At 51.3% G+C, this 19,583-nt stretch overlaps 1 protein-coding gene across 5 annotated transcripts in view; it reads left to right on the forward strand.

The window, feature by feature from the left end:
* ARHGAP39 (Rho GTPase activating protein 39) overlaps positions 1-19,583 on the forward strand; it is a 73,138-nt gene that overhangs the window by 25,042 nt on the left and 28,513 nt on the right. For 4 of the 5 annotated variants that reach the window (XR_013824426.1, XM_079901089.1, XM_079901092.1 and 1 more), the window contains exons 2-3: positions 9,719-9,881; positions 15,780-16,214. Coding sequence is in view for 4 of the 5 variants with exons in the window: in XM_079901089.1 (XP_079757215.1) it covers positions 9,802-9,881; positions 15,780-16,214 (515 nt within the window). In the remaining variant the exon portion in view is untranslated. Of the gene's footprint in view, positions 1-6,044; positions 6,674-9,718; positions 9,882-15,779; positions 16,215-19,583 lie in introns of those variants that run through there. The other variant, XM_079901090.1, reaches the window with a different exon arrangement.

Consider the following 19,583-nt stretch of genomic DNA (forward strand, 5'->3'; position numbering starts at 1 on the left):
CATTGTCCCTTTGGCAGACCCCTTCATCGTGGGGTTTTGTTTTTGTCTTGTCTTCCTTACTTTCTGACTCTACGAGATCCTCCAGGATCATCTTTATTTATTTATTTATTTATTTATTTTATTTATTTAGTTTTGGCTGCATTGGGTCTTCGTTGCTGTGCGCGGGCTTTCTCTAGTTGCGGCAAGCGGGGACTACACTTCGTTGCTGTGCGCGGACTTCTCATTGCGGTGGCTTCTCTTGTTGCGGAGCACGGGCTCTAGGTGCGCGGGCTTCAGTAGCTGTGGCACGTGGGCTCAGTAGTTGTGGCTTGCAGGCTCCAGAGCTCAGGCTCAGTAGTTGTGGCGCACAGGCTTAGTTGCTCTGCGGCTTGTGGCATCTTCCCGGACCAGGGCTTGAACCTGTGTTCCCTTGCATTGGCAGGCAGATTCTTATCTACTGCGCCACCAGGGAAGCCCCATCCTGAGAACTTCTGACTTCCTGAATTCTTTTCTTTTAAATTTGTGTACATTGAGGTTCACTCTTTTTGCTGTAAAGTTCTTTGGGTTTGAGAAATGCATATCGTCAGGTATCCACAGTGGCGGTATTACACAGAACCGTTCTGCCACCGTAGAAGATCCCCTGTGTTCCCCCATTCAACCATCCTCCCTCCTGAACCACTGGCATCCATGATCTTTTTACCAGCAATATAGTTTTGCCTTGTCCAAACTGTCTTAATACTTGGAGTCATACAGTATGTAACAGAACAAACATTTGAGGTCCTTAATTGTACAGTGTGCCAAAATGAATTCCAGGTGATTAAGGAGTGTGTTTATTCAGTAAATGTTTGATTGGTTACTGTGTATCAAGGATATAACAAAACAAACATCGTCTCTGCCCTCAAGGAGCTTCCCCTCACCCTCTAGTGGGGAGACAGACGGCATATCACAGTTATAATGACTTGTGTGTGTGACTATACTACAATCCACCTGCACACAAGGTGGAGCAACAGGGATCAGATTAGCCCTCCCACTCGAAACTAATAAAAAGCTGGGCGGCTCCCCTGGCGGCGCAGTGGTTGAGAGTCCGCCTGCCGATGCAGGGGACACGGGTTCGTGCCCCGGTCCGGGAAGATCCCACATGCCGCGGAGCGGCTGGGCCCGTGAGCCATGGCCGCTGAGCCTGCGCGTCCGGAGCCTGTGCTCCGCAACGGGAGAGGCCGCGACAGTGAGAGGCCCATGTACTGCAAAAAAAAAAAAACTGGGCAATAGTTGTGAAACCTTGGTTTTCTAAACTTTGGGTATGAGGCAACAAAGTAGAGTGATGCTTACGGGATGAGAATCAAACAAGATGAGCCTGATGGTTTCTGCAGCTCTTACGGCATTCAGGGAGGTGTAAGGATGCAGAGCCTGGCAGATTCCCTCCATAAAGGAGCTGGAGCTTAGAGTCCAGGGCAACTAAGGGGACTAGAGTTTGCAGGCAAGAGCACCAGAGAGCAGAGAGCCGCAAACAGAGAGAACTTGGAGATGTGCAGAGGGTCTCTCGTAGTTTCCAGCAGAGTGTTGATCAGTGTGTGGGTGTGGGGAAACCACCAGAGGCCAGGGAAAGAGTCACTCAGAAGGATTAAGGGGAACAGTACCCAGAGCTGTCACAACACTGTGAAGAGTGCCTTGTCTTCAGGCAGACTGAAAACCTTCATAATTCACAGGGCACTGGGCAGGCTACTGAGTGGAGAACAGCTAGCCCTGGAATAGATGCTGCTCTGCGCCCCTGAACAATCTTAGAAACAAGAACCAAAAGTTTCACACTGTTTCCAAGTAACTGTATCCCCAAACAAAGCTCAAAAATATTTATAGGAATACAAAAATATACAGCTTACAAAAGGGTAAAATTCACAGTGTCTGGCATCCAATCAAAGTTACCAGGCATAGAAAGAAACAGGAAAATACAACTCATTAGGCAGTGAAAATTCAGTTGAAACGGATGCAAAACTGACTCAGATGTTAGATTTAGCAGACGAGGTCATTACAGCAGTTATTATAGCTACATTCCATATGTTCAGAAAGCTCAAGGAAATATTCGAGACTTTAAGTAGAGACCTGGTGAAGTAAAGACACTGAACTAAAGATCCAAACTAAACTTCTAGGTTTGACACTAAACTGTCTGAGTGCAAAACACACTGGATGGGATTAACAGCAGCTTAGATGTGGCAGAAGAAAAGATTAGTGAACGTGAAGACAAAGCAGTAAGAAGTATCCGAACTAAAACAAGGAGAGGAAAAGTACTAAGTAAACAACGCAAAAAACGAGCCTGACTGAGCTGAGGGGCAGTGGGCAGAGGCTGCGATTTGTGTAATTGGAGTTCCCAAAGAGGGAGGGAGGGACAGAAAAACTACTTGAAGAAATGATAGCCAAAAAGCCTCCAAGTTTTATGAAAACTATAAACCTAGATCAAACAATCTTAAACTCTGAGCACAAGGAACATGCACAGACACATCATAATCAAATTGCTCCAAGTCAGTGATGGAGAGAAAGGTCTTAAAAGCAGCCAGAAAGGGCTTCCCTGGTGGAGCAGTGGTTGAGAGTCCGCCTGCCGATGCAGGGGACACGGGTTCGTGCCCCGGTCCGGGAAGATGCCACGTGCCGCGGAGCGGCTGGGCCCGTGAGCCATGGCCGCTGAGCCTGCGCGTCTGTAGCCTGTGCTCTGCAACGGGAGAGGCCACAACAGTGAGAGGCCCGCGTACCACAAAAAAAAAAAAAAAAAAGCAGCCAGAAAAAAAGACATAATTACACACAGAGGAACAAAGATACGGACGATGGCAGATTTCTCTTTGGAAACAATGCAAATGAGGAGACAGTGGAGCACCGTGTGCAAGTGCTGAATGAAAACTGTCAGCCTAGGCGCCGACACCGGGGCAAATATCTCTAAAACGAAGGTGAAATAAAGATACTTCAAACATACAAAAGCTGAAAGACCTTCACAGCAAGAAATGTTATAGGAAATTCTTCAGGCTGCAGGAAAATGAAACCAGATGGAAATCTGGATCTATGTGAAAGAATGGAGAGTCCTGGAAACGCACCTACATGACTAAATATATGACACTTTCTTATTATTTAATTCTCTTTAAATGGCATCTCTTTAAAACGCAATTATCTAACTAAAAATAATAACAGTTTAGCAGAGTTGGGGGATTGTAACATAAATAGAATAAAATGTATGACAAAAATGGCACAAAATCCAGGAGAAACGGCAAACTCATATGCTTGAAGAAATATAATTTCACTTGAAGGCAGACTATGATCAATTAAATATGGATGCTACAAACCCAGAAGCAGCTGCTAAAATAGCAAAACAATGAATTACATACAGCTGATAAGTCAACAGTGGAGATAAAATGGAATCACATAAAATAATTCAAAAGAAGGCAGAAAAATGGAATCACATAAAATAATTCAAAAGAAGGAAAAGGGGGAACAAAGAACAGATGGGAGAAATCAAAAACAGGAAACGAGGGTAGATTTCAACATAACCATGTTAACAATCACAAATATAGATGGTTTAAACACCCCAATTAAACAACAGAAATTGTCAGATTGCATAAAAAAGCATGACCCAATTATATGCTGGCTTACCCAATAAACCCACTTTAAATATCAAGAGACAAATCGGTTAGTAAAAGAAAGGCAAAAGAGATACAATTCTAATGCTAATGGAAAGAAAGCTGGACCTGCTGTAATAATATCAAATGTACTCATTCCAGAGCAAAGAAAACTACCAGGTAAAGATATTTCATAATGACAAAGAGGTTAATTCCTCAAGAAGATACTATACATTTTATGTACTTAATAACAGAGCTATGAAACATGTGAAGCAAAAACTTAGAGAACTGCAAAAAGAAATAAGCAAAGCCACAATTGTAGTTGGAGCTCTCAGTACCCTTTCCTCAGTAACTGATGAACAGGTAGACAGGAAATTAGTGTTGGCACAATCAACCAAGTTGATGTGATTGACATATATAGGGCATTCCACCCAACAGCATGTTTTTTCCAGTGCATATGAAATATTTACCAAGATAGACCATTTTTCTGCACCATAACATTTTTGACAAAAACGGTACTAAATTAGAAACTCTAAAAATATCTGGGCCTTCCCTGGTGGCACAGTGGATAAGACTCCATGCTCCCAATGTAGGGGGCCTTGGTTCGATCCCTGGTCAGGGAACTAGATCCCACATGCATGCCGCAACTAAGAGTTCGTGTGCCACAACTAAGGAGCCCGCCTGCTGCAACTAAGACCCAGCGCAACCAAATAAATAAATATTTTTTTAAAAATCTGGAAAATCACCAGCTATTGGGAAAGTAAATAACATACTTCTGTATAATCCACAAGTCAAAGGAGAAATCAAAAGGGAAATGAGACAGCTTTTGAACTGGGTGAAAATGAAAATATAGCATATCAAAATTTGTGGGATATCGTGATAGCTGTCCTCTAAAGGAAATTTTATAACACTAGATGCCTAAATTGGATTAAAATTTTAAAAGGTCGCAAATCACTGAACTCAACTTCTACCTTAAATTAGAAAAAGAGCAAATTAAATCCAAAAGAATGCAAAGAAAGGCAGTAACAGATCGAAGCGGAAATTAATCAAAGCAGAAAAATAATAGAGAAAACTGATAAAGTGAAAAACTGTCTTTTTTTAAACAAGGTCAGTAAAATTGACAAGCTTTTGACCAAACTGATTAGGTAAAAGAGTGAAAAGACATAAATTACCTATATCAGGAGCAAAAGAGATGGCATCACTACAGATTCTATTGATCTTAAAAAGATAATACAGGAATACTATAAGAACTTTATGCCAATAAATTCAACAGCTTATATGAAGGGGACAAATTCGTTGAAAGACAAAACCCACGAAAGCTCACTCAAAAAAATGCATGCCCAGATAGCTTCACTGGTGTATTCTACCAAACATTTGAGGAAGAAATAATAGCAATTCTGCACAGACTCTCCCAGAAAATTGAGAGGAGGGAATATTTCTCAAATCATTTTATTTTGCCAGTATTATCTTGATACCAAAACCAGACAGACATCACAAGAAGAATAAAGTACATATGAACATAGACGCAGAAATTCTTAACAAAATTTTATTTTGTTAAGAATATATAATATATACAATATATATACGTGATACACCAATATGTGAAAGTGATAATATATCCTGACCAACTGGGATTTGTCCAAGGAATACAGCGTTGGTTTAACATTAGAAAGTTAATCAATGGAATTCAACTATTCTGAAACCAAAAAAGAAAAATCATGTGATCATTTCAATACACATGGTAAAAACGATTTACAAAATCCAACATCCATTTCTGATTTTTAAAAAACCCCGCAAAGTAGGAATTCAAGGAAATTTCTTCAACCCAACACAGGACATTTATGAAACATCTGCAGTTAACATCATACTTTTTTTAAAATAAAATAAATTAATTAAGTTTTATTTTTAGCTGCGTTGGGTCGTCATTGCTGCGCATGGGCTTTTCTCTAGTTGCAGCGAGTGGGGGCTACTCTTCGTTGCTGTGTGCGGGCTTCTCATTGCGGCGGCTTCTCTTGTTGCGGAGCACGGGCTCTAGGCGTGCGGGCTTCAGTAGTTGGGGCACACGGGCTCTAGAGCACAGGCTCAGTAGTTGTGGCGCATGGGCTTAGCTGCTCTGCGGCATGTGGGATCTTTCTGGACCAGGGCTAGAACCCGTGTCCTCTGCATTGGCAGGCGGATTCTTAATCACTGCGCCACCAGGGAAGTCCAACATCATACTTAATAATGATACGCTGGCTGCTTCCCCTGAGATCAGGAATGAGGCAACCGTGTCTGCTCTTACCCATCCTAGTCAGCATCTTGGCGGAGGTTCTAGCCAGGGCAGGGAAGGAAGAAAAAGAAGACGATCCATATTGGAAAGGAAGAAGTAAGATTGTCTGTGTTCACCATTGACATGATCATCTATGTAGAAATTCTAATGAAATTTTTGAGAGGGAGGGCACAATTAGAGCTAATGAGTGAGTTTAGCAAGGTTACCAATATGCACAACCAAATGATATACTTCTGTACTAGTAACGAACAATTGGAAATTGTTTTATATTTTGTCAGTGTCCAAAATATGAAATACAGGTAAATTTGACTAAATGTGTACAAGATCTCTGCACTAAAAAAAAAACCTACGAAACATTGCTGAGAGAAACTAGTAACTAATGGAGAGATATGCCCTGTTCACAGATTTGAAGACTCAGAATTGTTACGATGTTAGTTTTCTTCATGTTGATGGGTAGAGTCAATGCAACTGCAAGCAAAATCATAGCAGCCTATTCTGGAGAAACTGAGAAGCTGATTCTGAAATTCATATGGAAATGCAGAGGACCTAGAATAATTAAAACAACTTCAAAAATGAAGAGCAAAGTTGGAGGGCAACACTACCTGATTTCAGACCCAGGGCATTTGGGTCACCAAGATGAGGTGTCTGTCCCAGATTGGAGAAGGCTTTCTGGAGGAGGTGATGCCTTAGCTGGCACTGAAACGAGGAGGGCAGCCAGATGCACTGGAGGTGGTAGCCTTGCTGCTCTGGACCAGCCGGGAAGGATGGCAGATGAGTGAAAGGAGGTGCACAGGTTGAAGACATTGATTTGAGTTGTTCTCAGGTTATGGTAGGTACCTTTTACTTTTTCCAAAATTTCACTAACAGTGCTGTTTTAATTTTTTTTTTTTAATGTTGAAGCCATAAAAGAAGGTCACCTATTTTCTGTTAGACAATTAGAAAGACTTGTTTCATTTTTTAAAAATGGCATTCCTGGTAGTTGTGTGTCTTAAGCATTCCTAGTAGTTGTGTGGACATTCCAGTGGTAGGAAGGAGGCGGCTGGGAGCCTGTTCTCCAGCCCAGGAACTGAGTGGAGTCGGGTGGGACGGGGCGTCACAGTCCTTCTGGGCCTTAGAGAAAGTGTCTGATTGGCCAGCAGCGTCCCTTGCCCCTGGGCCCCTGGCTGGCTGTGTTCCCGTGCCCTGAACCTGCTTTCTCCCCGCCTTGATTAGCACAGATAGGATCTGTGGACCGGCCTCTTCCAGAGAGGGCCTCGTCCCGAGAGCAGCTGGGGTGAGGACGGAGCAAGGGGCAGGTGTCCCCTGCTGCGCTGCCGCTGCGCCGCAGTTCTTCAGACGTTTTACTGAAGTGAGGCTTGTGTACAAGAAGGTGTGAAAGCGATGGCATGAAACTCCAAGAGCTTTTTTTTTTTTAAATTAATTTATCGGGTCTTAGTTGCGGCATGTGGGATCTTTTGTTGCGGCGCACAGGCTTCTCTCTTCTCTAGTCGTGGCGTGCAGGTTTTTCCCTTCTCTAGTTGTGGCACGCGGGCTCCAGGGCATGTGGGCTCTGTAGTTGTGGCATGTGGGTTCCAGAGTGCGTGGGCTCTGTAGTTTGCAGCATGCAGGCTCTCCAGTTGAGGCGTGCGAGCTTAGTTGCCCCATGGCATGTGGGATCTTAGTTCTCTGACCAGGAATCGAACCTGCATCACCTGCATTGGAAGGCGGATTCTTTACCACTGGACCACCAGGGAAGTCCCTCTGAGAGCTTTTATAAACCAACACATGCTCAACGGTGGCCCTGCCCCTTGGGCCCACCTGTCACTACCTGGCATAGAGGCGGCTGCTTCTGATGCGCCCGCAGAGGCTCGTGTGCCTGAACATACGTAAGGGGATTGTGCTGGTGACTCCAGTGTGTCAGGCTCCTGTCTCTCACGCCCCCGGAGCCACACCCAGGTTGTGGGGGGCAACTCCCGTGTGCCGTTTCTGCTGTGATGGACATGTGGCAGTTTCCCGTTGCGGCTGCTGGGAATGCCATGTGCAGGCCTTGGTGAGCGGCCATGTGGCCTCTGCTGGCCCCGGCAGCCCTGGATGACAGGGCCTCGGGGTACGTGCAGCCTAGGAAGTGCTGCCAACCCGGTCGGAGGGTGTTAACCTGCGCCCTGCAGCCGGTGAGCCTCCACACTCTGGCCAGCGTGGGGTAGGTTTACTTTTCCATGCTAGCCATTCTGGTGGGCACGCTGGTGTCCCATTATGCTTTTAATTAGCATTTCCCGATGACTAATGAGGTGGAGCACACTTCTGTGTGTTTATTAGTCATTTAGATTTTTGTTGTTGGTAAGTGTGCTTTCAAGTCTTTTGTCCTTTTTTCTATTGATTGTGGTTCTTTCTTATTTATTTCTAGGAATCTTTTATATGTTCTGGAAATAGTCCTTTGTCAGATCAGACCATGTACACACATTTATGTAATGTATTATACATATTCTATGCATCAAATATCTCCTACCCTGCATTTGTCTTTTTTCTTGTAATGGAAAAAATTTATTTTTAAAAATTTTATTCGTCTTCCCTGGTGGCGCAGTGGTTGAGAGTCCGCCTGCCGATGCAGGGGACACGGGTTCGTGCCCCGCCGGGAGGATCCCACATGCCACGGAGCGGCTGGGCCCGTGAGCCATGGCCGCTGAGCCTGCGCGTCCAGAGCCTGTGCTCCGCAACGGGAGAGGCCACAGCAGTGAGAGGCCTGCTTACCACAAAAAAAAAACAACAAAACATTATCGAAGTATAGTTGATTTACAATGCTGTGTTAATTTCTGCTGTACAGCAAAGTGATTCAGTTATACATATATATATATTCTTTTTCATATTCTTTTCCATTATGGTTTATCTCAGGATATTGAATATAGTTCCCTGTGCTCTACAGTAGGACCTTGTTGTTTGTCCATTCATTATATACTAGTTTGCATCTGCTCATCCCAAACTCCCAGTCCTTCCCTCCCCCACCCCACCCCCTTTGCCAACACAAGTCTGTTCTCTATGTCTGTGAGTCTGTTTCTGTTTCGTAAATAAGTTCATTTGTGTCGTATTTTAGATTCCACATACAAGTAATATCATATGGTATTCGTCTTTCTCTTTCTGACTTACTTCGCTTAGTATGAAAACCTCTAGGTCCATCCATGTTGCTGCAAATGGCATTATTTCATTCTTTTTTATGGCTGAGTAATATTCATAATGGTAAAAATTTATAAGCAGAGGTTCTTAATATTATAGTCCAATTTGTTAATGTTTCTTTTGTGGTTAGTGACTTTTTGTGTCTGATTATGTGCACCTACTCTAAAACCACAAAGATTTTCTTCTACATTTTTTCTAAAAGTCTTACTGTCTTACTTTTAATGTTCAGAGCATCGGTTTACCTAGAATTGAGTTTAATGTATTGGATGAGGTAGGGGTCAAGGTTCATTGTTTCCCATGTGTAAATCGTGTCAATGTAGCACCGTTTTTGAACAGCCCCCTCTGTCCTAAATCTGGGGGCCTTGCGTGTGCATAGGTCACCCTTGAGTGTTGCCCAGTCCAGGGCGTGCCATGTGCCTCTCGCTTGTGGACACGGTAGCGCCAGGTGGGTAGTGCCGTCCCTGTTTACCAGGCGAGAACACTGCTCTCAGAGGGGGCAGGCAGCTTGCCTAGGGCCAGCTGGCGAGGGGGTCTGGATGCCCTCCGCGGGGGCTGGGCAGGGGCCGGATCCCGGCTGGGGTTCAGGGTCGGGTGCGGGAAGCTCAGAAACCAGCTCAGGCAGGAGTGTGCCTCATTCTCGCCGGCGACCTGGGCCATGAGGGGCCAGGCTGGGAGTTACTGTTTCGCCAAATACCCAAAGGCGTGATAATGTGGCTTCTGCTCTCAGGGCGGTGCCTTCCCGACTGCTGCTGAGGGCATCCCACTGACCTGCTGACATCCGTCCACCTGGGTCCTCAGGAAAAGGCTGCGATGTCCCAGACGCAGGACTACGAATGCGAGAGCCATCATGCTGGCCTGCAGGAGCCTCGGCTTTCAGGATCTAGCACGAGGTAAGGAGGCTGACTTACCGGGGGCCAGCGAAGCAGGAGGCTTCTCCTCGGCTTGTCAGTGCTGTCCTGCCTGCTTACGCGGCCTGGCCCCACTCTCCTCCACGAGGAGCTGTGTGCTGCCTTCTGAATCTGGCTTCCCCGGGGAGCCCCACCTCCTGTCGCCAACGGGCTGCAGAGCAGGGAGGGCTTCTGCTCAGGCAGTGGACACCCTGCCAGCCCTCAGCTGGGCCCAGCCCCTTAGGCGCCCTCTGGGCATCCACGCGGAGGCAGGCGGCCACAGATGATCACTTGCGTTTTTCTAATTTATGGCTTTGTTTGGGAATAATTCCACAAGTTGCACGAACAGGAAGAGTGCTCTGAGCATCAGGTCCCCTTACCCAGATTCATGCTCTGTGCCGCCGTGCGGCCGCTGCTCCTTCCACAAACAGCACTGTTCTGAGTCATCTGGGGGGACACGCACATCCAGCCCCGTGTTTGCTCACATCTCCCGGGACAGGAGGCGCCATGCGTAAATCTGTGCGATGGGAAGCACCCGCCTCCTGTACCGCCTGGTCCGGCTTTGGCCGCTGGCTCCTTGCCGTCCTTCGTGGCATTTCCGGCCCCTCCAGCGCCGCTTACCCCGAGTCTGCTGCACGTCTCCTTTGTGTTTTGTAACCTGGAAGATTTCCACTTCCTTCCTCTGCCTTTTGCGACATAGACACTTTTTCAGGGAAGCCACCCTTGTTAAGATAGAGCACTCGGGGGCTTCCCTGGTGGCGCAGTGGTTGGGGGTCCGCCTGCCGATGCGGGGGACGCGGGTTCGTGCCCCGGTCCGGGAAGATCCGACATGCCGCAGAGCGGCTGGGCCCGTGGGCCAGGGCCGCTGAGCCTGCGCGTCCGGAGCCTGTGCTCCACGATGGGAGAGGCCACAACAGTGAGAGGCCCACGTACCGCAAAAAAAAAAAAAAAAAGATAGAGCACTCGGGTTGGTTTTTCCGATGATTTCTGAGCAGAGTGTGTCCTTCTGCAGGTTCACGGCCACCTGCCGCCCACCTGCTCTCGGGACAGTGGCTGTTTGCCTCACTGCCGTGCTCCTCGCCAGTTTCGGGGCTTCCACCGTTTCTTCCTCGACCTGGGCCTTCCTGGGATGGGTGCGGAGCTGGATGCCTTCCCAGCCACGGCACCCGGTCCACACCGGCCAGCCGGTGCCCCCTGTCCCTCGGGAGCAAGAGCCCCTCCTCCCCATCGCTGTGTTCACTTGTGGATCCCTGTCAGTGTGGAATCACAAAGTCCGTTCTGCTTTCCGTGGTTTGTCGTTCATCCCGCACTTCATGACTTGGTGCTCTGCTGTACCAGATGAGCTGGTGAGACTCCTCCAGGCTGGCCCTGGTGATTCCTGGTGGCTTCCCCGGGCTCCAGGTGCATCCTGGGCTGCCTCCCCCCACCCCCCGTCAGCTGTTTCTCTGAGGGGCCCCGTTCCCCAAGGGAAGACTAGGGTCTAAGGACCAGCGCGTGTGCTCGTGGCTCCTGCGACGTGTGCGTTTCTTGACCCTTTAAGCAGAAGGGCTAGAAGCGCTGAGTTTGCGTGGACATCTCCGGTCGCGGCCGGCCCTTTTCTGAGGCGTTTTCTTGCCGCCTCCCGTACCACCGTCCTGCGCCTCCTCCAGGAGAGCCCTGTTTCCAGGAGCCGCAGTGCAATGACTCGTTTGTTCAACTGCCAGTGTGTCCCAGATGGTTTCAAAGTCGCTTGCCCATTCTGCTACAGAGTCGTGTGTGTGTGTCTGTGTGTGTGTGTGTATACATACACATACTAGAAGAACGTCCAGGACTTAGTCCACGCCCACACGCACCCTTCCCCCAGCAGCAGGGTTGGGGTCTGGTCCTGTGCTCACACCGGGTTAGCTTGCTTCTCCCTCTTGTGGTTGTGATGTTCATCGAAATACAGTTGCGTCCATTTGTTTCAGTTTGAGGTTTTTTCCTCTCCCTTTCCATTCTTATTGATTTAATTTTGTTTTGGTTTGTTTTGGTTTGGTGTTTTTGGCCATGCCCACTCGGCTTATGGGATCTTAGTTCCCCAACCAGGGATTGAACCTCGGCCCCCGGCAGTGCAAGCGCCGAGTCTTAACCCCTGGACTGCCAGGGAAGTCCCTAATTTTGCTTTTTAAACATGTAGACCCTTAACATGCTTTCAAAGGACAAAACTATTCAAAAGGTATTTATATTCAGAGAAGGGCCCCCCCAGACCTTCTCTGTGCCCCCACCTACCTCTTGCAGGAGGTTTTCTGGTTTATCTCCTATGTCTGTTTGGAAGGGTGCCCTGGACCTCGGGCCCCAGAGGTGGCCCCCTTTGCAGCCTCCTGGGTGTGGTGGCCCACCAGCCCCGTGTTCAGTGTAGGTGTTTCCAGTTAGCGTGCACTTAGGAGTGATGCTGCGGTGAGCGCCTGGTCCTTGTGTCATTTTGTTTTCTTGGCGGTGTGTCTTCGGGGAGATTGGGGTAGGGGTTGCTGGGCTGGAGATGTCGTGCCCTCACGTGCCGTCCGTGGGGCCCTGCACGCTGCCCCTGTCTGCCCACAGCCTCCCCCAGGACGAGGCTCGGGCCTGGATGTGGTGCCCGGGGGCTGGGGGCCTCAGTGTGGCGTGGGTTTTATGTCTGATGCCAGGTGAAGTGGGACATTTCACATATGTTATTTACTTTAAGAATTGCCTGTTCTTATCTTTCGCCCATTTTCCTATAGTATATTTGTTTTCTTCTTGTTCAAATTTATGTATTAAGTATATGAACCTTTTATCTGTAATTTTGCAAATATTTAATATTCTCACCAAATGTGTCCAGAGAAACCAAATCTCTTTTACTTTCCAATTTACTGATCTTTTTTTAGTGCCTCTGGGTTCTTAGTCACTGCTAGGCGTGAGCTTCCTGTGTGTGGCGTGAGCTAGGGGCCCTCCTGCCCAGAGACCTCAGCTTCCAGCACCGTTTGCTGGAGAGGCTGCCCCTTCCCTGGTGAACGGTCCTGCCTCTCCTGTTGCAGGATCCCCACTGCAGGGGCTGTGCTTGGTCACACTCGCCTCCCTTTCACCTGGCAGATTGCCTGGGACATACTTGGCACTCGTGAGGCTCTCCCCGGAAGTAAGTATTTGAACAGGTCATTGTCTGCGAGCAAACATCTCCAGGACTTGGAGGAAAGAGGCAGGTCGTCCACGCAGCCTGCCCGGCCCACGGGAAGAGGCCGCGGCCGGCGTCACACCCAGGAAACCACTGTCATCTTGAATCTTCCGGCTCTTTCCCCAAATGGCTCATCCTTTCCTACCCAATTCATGTTAGACATCGTCGCCATATAAATCTCCCTCGAACTCCATCGATGGTGTGGGTGGGTCACTGTGATCAGTCTGTCACCCACAGGTCCCGACCCTTCCTACTGGCAGGGAAGCCCCAGAGTGGTTTCAGCACCGTTCCTCCGTCACGCGCCCGGGGACCAAGCATCCTTAGGCTCTGCAGCCCCCACTGACCGGGTGCTCGGTGTGGACAGCACCGACCTCGGGGACGAGGTCTGCCCTCCCCTCCCTGCCATGGGGTCTGCTCGGGCCCCGCTCGCTCCCGGCCCTCCCCAGGCTCCAGGTTCCAGCACATTCTCTGCCCCCTGGGTCCCTGGGGGACTTGGTTCAGTGCCGTAGGGAGCACCCAGAACGTTCTTCTGAAAAGGCGGGGTCCTGCCCACGTGCACACAGGGATGCGCTGAAAAGGGAACAGATGCTTTTCTTTATTCAGAGAGAATTATCGCCATTAAATTCATTTGAAAACGTATTTAGAGCAAAAATAAGAATCGTTATCGCTTCCGTGGGGCTCCGAGTGTTCAGTCCAGTGCTTTCTGAGCATCTCTGCTGGGTCAGCCCTTCCTTGGGTAGCGTCTGCCTTTTGTCCCAGCCGATCCCATGCCGCGGCCCAAGGGGAGAGCAGGCGGTCAGCTGAGGGCAATCTCGGAAACTCAGGGCTTCCTTCCTCACGGGAGCAAGACCCCCAGCTCCTGGCCTGGTCTCCAGGCGCCTTCGTCCCTGGGTGGGGGGCACCCTCGGGCAGTGCCCGCCAGCTTCCAAACCTGGTGGCACCCGTATCCTCTGGCTGAATGCGGGGTGCCCGCTGAGCTGCGCTGGCGGTGCCTTCCATCCTAGGGCAGTGCAGGCGGCCGCAGCTTCCTGGTTAAAAGTACCCAGTTCCCAAAGTTAGAAGTTTGCTCCGTCTTCTGTGTGGACAATGGCCAGCTGGTGGCCGTGGGGATCCAGGCAGGAGGGGGCGAGAAGACAGGAGGGTGTGAGAGGGCCACACACTCCCACCAGGCAGAGAAGCAGGGCAGGGGCTGGTCCACTCAGTGCCGCGAGGTCTGCCTCCTGTCCTCTACGTCTAGGACACCGCCTCACGGCCTCTGTCCCTTGAGCCGTCTGATCCCAGGATGCCCACCCAGCCCTGCTCCTCCCGCTACAGGATGGCAGGTTAGGCAGCGGTCCCACATGGGCAAGCACGGAGCCCCAGTGCCCTCCCCCACTGAGAGCTGCCCAGTGACCGCAGGTAGAGGGAGACGGGAGGGCTGCAGCTCGGAGAGAGAGGGGGCTCGCTGGCTGGATGACCGGGGTGGGGGGAGGCCGCTCAGACGTAGCCAAGCCCCACAGGCTGGGCCCACTTCGCACTTCCTCCTCCAGCCCTGAGGATCCTCGGGGCTCTCCCTCTTTCCTGCTCCCTCCTCATCTCCTGCCCTCTCTGTGGCTCCACACCATTGCGCTGCTGTGCCCTGCCCACTATGCTAGCCTGCCGTGGCTCAGCCGGCTTCCAGAAATGACTGTGGACCCAGAAGGAGGCCCTAGAGCCTGCAGGGCTGCTGCGGGGCAGGCGTGTGTGTGTGTGTGTGTGTGCGCCCGCGCGCGCGCATCCTAAGCGATCAGGGCTCATCGCCCGCAGGACTGTGCCTTCTCTCCTCCCCACCCCGAGCACTTCTGGCCTCAAAGAGTAGGAATGAGGTCCTCAGAGAAGGATGAGGTCCTCAGAGAAGGGCTGCCCCCTCAGCCCTCTGCCAAAGCCCACCCGGGCTCCCAAGTGAAACACTGGGCCTTCAGCAGAGGGCAAGGAGCAGGGTGCCTCCCCTTCTCTCCGAAGCCCTGGAAGCTCCTGACCATCCCAGTGGTGGTGAGGACCAGGCCCATCACAGAGTCCAGGAACAGTGGACACGGTGCATCCACACTGCAGAGCAGTGAATGGCATTTAAGATTGTTGTTTGTTGAAACTTGGAAGCAGAATAAAAAATGCTCCTTGTCAGCTGGAGCACACCCTGATAATCAAACACATCGGCATCATAATTGCCTTGTTCTGAATAGCTTTAATTTACACTCTTTAAAAAAAAAAGGCCTTACGTGGATGGAAGCCCTCTCCTTGGGGTGGGGGGTGCTCGGGGGGCCTCTGGGGGGAACCATCTCCGCTTTTGACTGGGGCATCACAGTAACGGTGGAGTCCGCTTCTGCTGCAGGTGGACGGGTGGTGGTGGCCTGCAGTGGCGGCTGCTAAGAGCAGCCAGGGCATCCTGTAGGGACCTGGCACCTGGCTGGGAGGAGTGTGGGCAGTGCATGTGGTCCAGGCCCTCTGAGGACAGGGGGCCAGAACCCAGGGCATCCCTAATGTGGGGCCAGCAGAGAGGGGCCAGTTGGAAGACCCCCAGCACTCCCAGGGCTGGGCTCTAAGGAGCGTGTAGAAAATCAGAAGCGGGTGGAATTTAGGTATGCGTCGGTTTTATAAGTGACAAGATTTCTTGCTTTTGAGGCAGGCAGATACGAGGACGGGTCTGGTGCTGGATGAGCCATTCTGCAGACACGGGACGCAGGGCGGGTGGCCCGATGGGCAGGATATTCGCACCCTAACGCTGCCGCCCCTCTCCCCAGGCTGGAGTGGGTGGAGATCATCGAGCCGCGCACGCGCGAGCGCATGTACGCCAACCTGGTCACGGGCGAGTGCGTGTGGGACCCGCCGGCCGGCGTGCGCATCAAGCGCACCAGCGAGAACCAGTGGTGGGAGCTCTTCGACCCCAACACGTCGCGCTTCTACTACTACAACGCCACCACCCAGCGCACGGTGTGGCACCGGCCGCAGGACTGCGACATCATCCCCCTGGCCAAGCTGCAGACCCTGAAGCAGAACACCGACTCCCCCAGAGCCTCGGCTGAGAACAGCCCTGGGAGGGGCAGCAGCGTCAGCCACGACGGCAGCACCAGCTCGTCCCTGGAGCCCGAGCTGGATGCCGGCGACAAGGTGCAGGAGAGTCTGGGGCGAGCCAGCCGGCAGGCCGTGCTCGGGGCGGTGAAGGAGGAGAGCGGCAGGTGAGGCCGGCCGGACGCGGGGGGTGCAGGGGCCGCGGGGGCCGCAGCAGCCTGCCTCCTGGGGGTGGGACCCTGTGCAGGGAGGAAGGGCCGCGCTCCCCTGCCCCCGCTGGGGGCGGAGCCCGGCAGGCAGCGAGGGCTGCTCTGCTCTGCTCTCCGGACCTGTTGCCCGGGGCTGGAGGTTACCTGGCCACTTGTGAAATTGCTTGGTTCTTTCCGCGGGGGGAAGTGCGAGCGTGGCTTCGGGACCCCAGAGCCGCCCCGCAGAGTACGCGTGAGGAGGGGGTGCCTTCCCCAGGCAGACCAGCCTGTTGGTCTCGGGACGCAGATCCGTGGGGATCCGTACCACCTGGCACCGAGCACCCCTGCCCAGGCTTGACAGATCTCGCCAGCCTCCTGGGAGGGAGGTGAGGGGGTCACCCCCGTTTTACAAAGGAAGGACTGAGGTGGTCGGCAGCGAGGCGGAGCCCAGGAAGTGTCTGCCCTCTCCAGCGGCCGCCGTGGCTGTGTGCAGAGGTGACTGTTTGCCCTCCTGGACTGGAGAACAGTGAGGGCTTCCACCTCCCGCTGGCCTCGCACATCTGGACATCTCCCCCCAGCTCTTGTGGCCCACCCCAAGTGCCCATACCCCAGAGCCTGAACCCCGAGTACCCATCCCCCAGAGGCTGAACCCTGAGTGCCTGTACCCCAGAGCTGGCACTCAGCAGACCCTGTCCCAGGCCCCAGAGTCAACCCCAGGGCCCAGCTCTCAAGGGACCAAGTCCAGAAGGAATGGCCGGATGACACGTGCCCTGGAGAAAACAAACAGGCTGGAAGTTACCAGAAAGAAGCCAGGGAGGATCTGGAGTTGGAGGCTGGGCGGGGACGGGTGGCGGGAAAGGGGCTGGGCAGGCTGGGTTTCACTTGGGGACGGTGGAAATCACAAAGCAGTCGAAAGCCGACTTACACGGTGGGTCCATTTGCTTCTTGGAGAACGACGTGCCAGGCCAGGGACGGTGGCGTCGTGTGCCAAGGGTGCAGGGGGCAGACGGCAGCGGCGGACGTGCTGGGACTCGAGACTGACCGTGCTGCTCCCGTACAGCACGGGGAGCCGGACACGCGTGGGGGCAGGTCAGCGTGGGTGCTGGACACACACTGGGCTCGGGCCAGAGCCTGAGGCCTGGGGCAGGTGGCCTGAGCGGGCTGACAGGCTGTTTGGGAGCTGTCCTCAGGAGCCAGAGCCCGGGATGAGCCCCAAGGAGGAAGCCAACGGCTGAGTTTTAAAAGCAGCCTTCGCCCTTCTGGTGTCCTCATGGAGCTCAGGCGGGCTGCTTCCTCCCGCCCCGCAGATCTGACAGCCTTTGGGCTCAGATACCCTCCCGTTTGCCTCGGGTTGTGGTGGGTGCCGGCTCATCCTTGCAGTCAGGTGAAGGGACGGGACTCCTTAGGATTCTGTTGACCAACGTGTCCAGCACCCACGCCCGCTCTCTGTGGGTGGGAGCGTCTTCTTTCCAAAAGCGTCCTGGGTGCAGCGTGGTGACTCGGGTCATGGGGCGGCTTGGGATCGGGTTCCCACAGGAAGCCCTGTTCGGACATGGATTCGAATTGTGTTGCATTTGTGGGGAGTAGGCACCTTGATTATGTCTCCTTATCCCATAGATGATGGTGGTGCATTTTACACTTTTTTCCACAAAGGACTTGCATATGTTTTTAAGGTTTATTTTTAGGTACCATGTAAAGTCATATGATCGTTACTGGTACACAGACGAGAATTTCTGTCAGTCCTGTTTTTACACTTGCTGCACTCTCGTTAGTGTCAGTAGTGTTCACCGTCTGTCTCCTGGGTTGCCTGTGACACTGGCCAGCTGTCCCAAGCTGGCCAGCACTTTCACAGTGAGGATGAACCAGGGAGGGCTTGTCCCTGCGCTCAGGCTGCTGGCCTGCTGTCTGTGTAGCGCTGTGACGCTGGCCTCAGGCTGCGTGACGCTGGCCTCAGGCGGCGGCGTCCCTTTCTATCATTTCATTAGGCTTTGTAGCATGAATGGATGTGGAACCTCATCCAGTACATTTTCTTAGTCTATTGTGGGTTGAATTTTGTCCCCCAAGAGATATGCTGAAGTCCTAATTCTCAGCACCTGTGAATGTGGCCTTATGGAGAAACAGGGCTGCTGCAGACATCATTAGTTAAGCTGAGATGGGGCCACCCTGGAGTGGGCAGGGCTCTAGTCCCGCAGGACTGGCGTCCTTGCAAGAAGACAGAGATGCACGGGACAGTACCCTGACGGCCGAGGCAGAGGCTGGAGCCCTGTGGCCGCAAGCCGAGGGACGCCAAGGATGGCTGGCCCCACCGGAAGCTGGATGGGGGCCTGAGCAGACTCCCTCCAAGCATCCAGGAGGAGCCGGCCCTGTTGGCACCTTGATCCTGGGCTTCCAGCCTCCAGGACCGTGAGAGAGTGAATGTCTGTTCTTCTAAGATGCGCACTTTGTGGTGCTGGCTTCAGCGGCCCCGGGCACTACTACAATCAGCATTTTTAAACAGTCGTCTCTCTCATGTGTTCCTGGGATACTCTGTGTAATTTTTAAAATAGATTCAGGTTGCGAATATTTTATTTAGGATTTTTTTCCATGTTGATAAGTGAAAATGGCCTATACTTTTCTCCTTGTTCTGTGTGTCCTGGCTTTTTATCAACAGTGGGAGTGTTTCCTCTGAAACGTTGTCTGTTGCTAGAGTGTCTGGCAAAGAGCACTTGCTCACCAGCCAGGCCTGTGACCTGTGTGGATGGAGTTTTAACTACTGGTTTCTGTTCTTTACTGCTTGCAGGAATGTTCAGGCATTTACTGTCTGAAATCCTATTTTATGGAGGCCTGCTGATCTAAGTCACAGACACGTTGGCATAGGCTGCCCTGGTGCTGCCCCTTCCTTCGTGGACGTTTGTCCACACAGGCCCTTCGCTCCTGCTGCCGTGCCTTGTGCCGGTTCCTGGAGGATTTCCACGTGCTCAGTCTTCTCAGAGAACCCGCTCCGGCTCTCAAGAGCCTCTTTTATGTCACTGCTCTTCTATTTGTTGGACATTTTTTTCTCAGTCTTTTACTAACTTATTGTTGGAAACCTAACTCATCTATTTCCACTGTTTCTTCTGAAATGGACTTTTGAAGTCATGCTTCCCTCAGCATACTACTTTAGTTTTATTACACAACTCTTGGTATGTAGAATTTTCATTGTTCAATTTTAAATATTTTCTACTTTTAATTATGATTGCTTTTTTGACTCGTTTGTAATTTAGAAATGTCTTAATTTCCAAAACTGTAGGTTACTCTCCATTCTTGTTCTTGATTGTGAACTTAATTTCATTTTGGCCAGAAAGCATGATTTTTTTTTTTTGAGACTTG

The sequence above is a fragment of the Stenella coeruleoalba genome, assembly GCF_951394435.1.
Source record: "Stenella coeruleoalba genome assembly, chromosome: 17".
NCBI classification, from domain to species: domain Eukaryota; kingdom Metazoa; phylum Chordata; class Mammalia; order Artiodactyla; family Delphinidae; genus Stenella; species Stenella coeruleoalba.